The 5,998-nt window shown below is 55.6% G+C and overlaps 1 protein-coding gene across 2 annotated transcripts; it reads left to right on the top strand.

Moving 5' to 3' along the window:
* The first annotated feature begins 2,886 nt into the window (after positions 1-2,886).
* TUBB3 (tubulin beta 3 class III) lies at positions 2,887-5,589 on the top strand. 2 transcript variants are annotated; one of them, XM_015572081.1, is made up of 3 exons: positions 2,887-3,009; positions 3,416-3,523; positions 4,229-5,589. In XM_015572081.1, the coding sequence occupies exons 2-3, from the start codon at positions 3,463-3,465 to the stop codon at positions 5,302-5,304; spliced, it is 1,137 nt and encodes a 378-aa protein (XP_015427567.1). In that variant the 5' UTR covers positions 2,887-3,009; positions 3,416-3,462; the 3' UTR covers positions 5,305-5,589. The 2 variants fall into 2 exon arrangements, with proteins under 2 accessions (XP_015427567.1, XP_006754896.1); XM_006754833.2 differs by having other exon boundaries at positions 2,887-3,006; positions 3,413-3,523.
* Positions 5,590-5,998: the final 409 nt, after the last annotated feature.

Here is a 5,998-nt window from a genome sequence, read left to right on the forward strand (position 1 = left end):
CCAGCCCCTCCACAGGGATCAGCACCTCGGACAGCGCCGCGGGCCCAGGGCGACCGCCCAGACTCCAGGCAAAAAACGGGGCTGAAACAGGAGCTTGGCCTGGACCCTGGGGTCTGCGGCCACCTGGCCGTTTTCTCACTTGTAGTGACCATAATTATTTTTTATTTAATGCAAAAATTGTACTTTATTATTTATTAAATGTTACATAATCCAATTAGATCTATTTAATATTTTAAATTATAATCTCTATTAGTTTTAATCACAAACGCAGTTATTAACATATTCCCCCTTAACAAATGGAAACATTGCAGGTAAGGCTGTGCCCATGTAACCACCGCACCCCCCCAGGTTCCCCTCCAACGGGAGTTGTCATTGTTCCAGGCCCTGATCTGTGCACCTAGATCTTTGTGGAAAATATGGCATCTGTCCTGAGATTTCCTTTTACACTCTGTTACTTCTGAGCGTGCCTTTCCCGCAAGGATATGTCTTTTTTGTTAATCCTCACCTGAGTATATTTTCCCATTGATTTTTAGAGAGAGGGAAAGACAGAGAGAAACATCGATGAGAGAGACACGCCCTTTGGTCTGCAGGCCGATACTCTAGCCACTGAGCCAAACTGGCCAGGGCCCAAGGATATGTTTTGGAGATCTCTTACCAGTGACAATCTTTTACTGGGCCACAGTGTTCCAAAGCATATGGATATTTCAAAACTATGTTTTCTTTTTATGTAAGTTACCCATGCATATGGTTTCACCAATTTAAATAGCATCTAAGACATTTTTAGCTCATCAAAGCCAGCGTTTGCTGAACGCTTTTCTGTGTCGGGCCTTGTGCTAGACCAGCCGTGGGCAAACTTTCTGACTCGAGGGCCACAGTGGGTTCTTAAACTGGACCGGAGGCCGGAACAAAAGCATGGATGGAGTGTTTGTGTGAACTAGTATAAATTCAAAGTAAACATCATTACATAAAAGGGTAGGGTCTTTTTTTTTTTTAGTTTTATTCATTTCAAACAGGCCGTAGTTTGCCCACGGCTGTGCTAACCCCTGTGTGTGGGTACTGTTATCATGTCTGCTTCACAGCTGAGAAAGCTCAGGTATCTCCCCAGAGGTGGGATGACTGGCAGACACTAGCTGGACCTGGGACCCACCCCCACTCTGCTCCACTCCCTCCTGGAGACCATTGATATGTTGGGGGCCTGGTGACTGGGCCCCCATTTGCCCTCTTGAAATCATCCCTCCTCTACAGAAGCTGCAGGTGTCCCTGAGGCCAAAGGTTTGAGGTGTCTCAGGGTTGTGGGGACCAGGGCCCTGGGCTCAGCCTATTGGTAATTATAAAATTAACACACACACAAAGTAAAAAGAGGAGAACTTGTCAGTGACAAAAGTACACAACAGGGGGAAGGGGTCGCCTCTGATAACAGTCGCTCTGAATTGCCAAGATTCTTGTATACATTTTACAATAAGGAGACTCTTCATACTTTTTAGTTTTTTTAAAATATATTTTTATTGATTTCAGAGAAGAAGGGAGAGGGAGAGAGAGAGAGACATCAATGATGAGAGAAAGAATTATTGATTGGCTGCCTCCTGCATGCCCCCATTGGTGATTGAGCTCCCAACCCGGGCATGTGCCCTTGACCGGAATTGAACCTGAGATTCTTCAGTCGGCAGGCCAACGCTCTATCCACTGAGCAACACTGGCTAGGGCTACTCTTACGGTTTTTAAACAATTTAATCTTTATTATTATTTGTGTGTGTGTGTGTGTGTGTGTGAAGTTATCATGTGCACGTGACAAAGAACTCCAAAAGAACCAAAGGGCATGCTGTGATCAGAGGTCTTTCCCCCAACCCAGGAACACAGGCCTTGGCACCCGGTCTGTGTGTCTGTCCGAGGCATCTAAATATAGATACTAGTAAGCACATGCCAACTGATTTGTAATTGATTTTTTAACTGGACAGCCTTTTCACTGCACATGACTCCTATGGAGGGGCCTGTTGTTTCTTGATGACTTCACACCCATTCAGCTTCTGAAAGGAACCCTGAGGAGCAAATGGGAGGGGCACTGGACCAGTGGCCATAGCATATGACCTCCTGCCTGCAGGGCCCACTGGAAGTGCCCCTGGGGGAGGGCAGCTCTGTGCAGTGGGGTATTTGTTCTGTGCAGACACACGTGCTCATAATTCCACGCAGCACTCAGGCCTCACCACATACCGTCACCTGCTCCCACAGATCACTCCGCTCTCACAGTGACCTGTTTTCATCATCAGACCATTAAACAGATGTGGACACTGAGGCACAGAATATCTTCAGGACCTGCCCAAGGTCACATGGCTGGGAAAAGGCGGTCCAGCTCTGAGTCAGGTTGGGCTGCTCCCCTGCCTGCTGCAGTTGGGGAAGGAGGGTGTGAGAAGCACTGTGGGTTCCTGCCCAAGGGGGAATGTGAGCCCTGGGAACTAGGGCTGTGCCAGCGGTGGATGGACAGGCTGGGCGACCCTGGGCGTCACTCCCCACAGGGGCCCCTGTGTTTCCTGTGGCTAAGGCTGACGGTGTTCCAGACACTGCTGGGCCCTGTCGCTGGACGTCTTCTGCCCTAAGGACACAAGCATCTTGGACTCTGTCCCCTTTCTGTGCCTCAGTCTCCTCGTCTGAAAATGGAATAATACCACCCAAAGGGGGTGCTTATTACTAACTGGTCAGCAGGTGCAGAGCTGGTCTGTGTCAGCTGAGTCTCGAACCCCTCTGAGGGCTCTGGTCACCGTGGACGTGCAGATGGTGGACGTGACATTTTTTACGCTTTCCTGACAGACGACGGAGCTTCGGGCTCTCCAGTGTCTCAGGGGCTATTGCAGGCTTTGGGGCCAAGCCTGCCATGGCCCCTGCTGACCCCTTTTCCCCTGCAGTTCTGGGAGGTCATCAGCGATGAGCACGGAATAGACCCCAGTGGCAACTATGTGGGGGACTCGGACCTGCAGTTGGAGCGCATCAGCGTCTACTACAACGAGGCCTCCTGTGAGCACCCCACCCTCCCTGGGCCCCTGGACCTGCCCTCCCATTGCTGGGCTGGCAGATTACGTGGAACCTGGGACTCACCACAGTGAGATTCAAACATGTCCTCGGCCACAGACATGTGCACAGTCCAGGGGGGCAGACAGGTTGGGCAGGACCTGAAGGTCCCCTCAGAGTCCTCCTGAGGGTCCAGAGCAGGGTCACCTGGAGGACTCAGGCAGGGAATGCTTAGGGCTGATGTGGGATGATGTCCGTGTCGAACTGGAGGAATTTGTCTGGGTCGTCCATCGTCAGTCCCCATATCACATTTGGTTCCAGCCCTCTGACCCAGAGTCTAAGGGGGGGGGGCAGGATTTAGAGGAAGGAGGAGCCCTGAGCCTCGATGATGCCCATCACCCTCTCCCCTTAGCTCACAAATACGTGCCTCGGGCCATCCTCGTGGACCTGGAGCCCGGAACCATGGACAGCGTCCGGTCTGGGGCCTTCGGGCACCTCTTCAGGCCTGACAACTTCATCTTCGGTAAGTTTCCCGTCAGGCAGACCCTTCACCGCAAACCCAGGTCAAGGGGAACGAAAGGGCACAGCCTCCCCTTCCACACACTCACAGGCAGAGCCGACCCCCATTCTGCAGCTGGCACTGGAGGCCCAGAGAGAGGGCTCTGTGCAGGGAACAGAAGCCACTGTGCACCTCAACTAGAGCTCGTGCCACACAGAACTACGTGGACAGGACCCTGAAGGACTGGTGGCCCCAGAGGCGGGAGCTCACGAGCACAGTGTCCCTGGGACCCAGAGGTGGGGTGATCCTGTGCCCTCGACTCTGGTGGCAGGGCCTCCCTCACTTCTGCCTTCCAGAGCTTAGCACCCCAGCCGACGGGCACCCGTCCAATCCAGACCCAGAGCTGCAAGGAACTCTGGGGTTGTAGTTGACGCTTCCCGCACTGCCCAGGAGGGTGGGTGGGCTGGAGGGAGGGGCTGATGGGTTCACCCAGGACCCCCAAGCGAGACAGAGCGGCTGCATCTCCAGGTTCTCAGTTTCTGACCAGAGCCCTTCACACGGTGCCGGGCAGCAGGGACCCCCACACAGCACAGCTGGTGTGGAGAGGAGGGGTGGGCCCCCACTTTGTAGAGGGAAAGCAGGCACAGGGCTGCCACAGTTGCCCTTTGGGTTGGGACGCTCAGGCACTGGAGGCCTGACCCTGTCGTGCCACCTTCTGACTCCTCACAGGTCAGAGTGGGGCCGGCAACAACTGGGCCAAGGGTCACTACACGGAGGGCGCCGAGCTGGTGGACTCCGTCCTGGACGTGGTGCGGAAGGAGTGCGAGAACTGCGACTGCCTGCAGGGCTTCCAGCTGACCCACTCGCTGGGCGGGGGCACGGGGTCCGGGATGGGCACGCTGCTCATCAGCAAGGTGCGGGAGGAGTACCCCGACCGCATCATGAACACCTTCAGCGTGGTGCCCTCGCCCAAGGTGTCGGACACAGTGGTGGAGCCCTACAACGCCACGCTGTCCATCCACCAGCTGGTGGAGAACACGGACGAGACCTACTGCATCGACAACGAGGCCCTCTACGACATCTGCTTCCGCACCCTCAAGCTTGCCACGCCCACCTACGGGGACCTCAACCACCTGGTGTCGGCCACCATGAGCGGGGTCACCACCTCCCTCCGCTTCCCCGGCCAGCTCAACGCTGACCTGCGCAAGCTGGCTGTCAACATGGTGCCCTTCCCCCGCCTGCACTTCTTCATGCCTGGCTTCGCCCCCCTCACCAGCCGGGGCAGCCAGCAGTACCGGGCCCTCACGGTGCCCGAGCTCACCCAGCAGATGTTCGACGCCAAAAACATGATGGCCGCCTGCGACCCGCGCCACGGCCGCTACCTGACCGTGGCTGCTATCTTCCGGGGCCGCATGTCCATGAAGGAGGTGGACGAGCAGATGCTGGCCATTCAGAGCAAGAACAGCAGCTACTTCGTGGAGTGGATCCCCAACAACGTGAAGACGGCCGTGTGCGACATCCCGCCCCGGGGGCTGAAGATGTCCTCCACCTTCATCGGCAACAGCACAGCCATCCAGGAGCTGTTCAAGCGCATCTCCGAGCAGTTCACGGCCATGTTCCGGCGCAAGGCCTTCCTGCACTGGTACACGGGCGAGGGCATGGACGAGATGGAGTTCACCGAGGCCGAGAGCAACATGAACGACCTGGTGTCCGAGTACCAGCAGTACCAGGACGCCACGGCTGAGGAGGAGGGGGAGATGTACGAAGACGATGAGGAGGAGTCGGAGGCCCAGGGCCCCAAGTGAGGCAGCCGGGGACCAGGGCCAAGAGGGCTGTCCCCAGAGCCACGCAGTCGCTGTTGCCGCCCCAGCCTCGCCCCCCAGCACATCACCCTAGGCCCCCGAGTGTCTGTCCTTCATATTTGCAGCACTCAGTTCTGTCTTCCCTCCATAGGTCCTTCCCATTTTTGTGTTTCGTTTGTCTCTGCTTTGTCAGCTCTGGGTCTGAAGTCACATGTGTGTTTTTTTTAACTTGTTTGTGTTCATATTTGGGGGGGGGATACTTAATAAATTTATTGCTGTCAGATTCCCCTCCCTGGTGCTGGAGATTTCTTTTTATTCTGGAGAGTTGGGCCCGAGGGTTGAGGAGGGACAGATGGAACCTGGGGCAGGGCAGGAGCCCTCTGTCTCCCAGGCTGGTGGCTGGGACAGGCCTTTGCTTGGAGCCTGTGGGTGTCTCGAGGCAGAGCCCCAAGGGGCTGCTGGAAGTGATGGTGGGGAAATGGGCCATGTTTGGATGAAGCATCATCTCAGAGCTCCAGTCAGGCTCTCCATGACTTGAAAACAATCCCTAGTCCTACAGGTGACGCCCATCCAGAGCTTCCCTCTGGCTCACCTGTGCGCTGTCTCAGAGGCAGGAAGGCCAAGATCCAAGGGAGAGGTCAGAGGGGAGGACTCCAGCACCCCCTGGGAAACACCCAGCAGGCTGGCGGGGAGTGAT

The sequence above is a fragment of the Myotis davidii genome, unplaced genomic scaffold (genome assembly GCF_000327345.1).
Source record: "Myotis davidii unplaced genomic scaffold, ASM32734v1 scaffold1453, whole genome shotgun sequence".
In the NCBI taxonomy this organism is placed as follows: Eukaryota; Metazoa; Chordata; class Mammalia; order Chiroptera; family Vespertilionidae; genus Myotis; species Myotis davidii.

Bases quoted from the DNA above. Each gene is read 5' to 3' on its own strand.
- TUBB3 (XM_015572081.1), top strand. From the start codon at position 3,463: ATGGACAGCGTCCGGTCTGGGGCCTTCGGGCACCTCTTCAGGCCTGAC. The intron at 3,524-4,228 runs GTAAGTTTCCCG...GACTCCTCACAG, and splicing joins GCCTGACAACTTCATCTTCG to GTCAGAGTGGGGCCGGCAAC.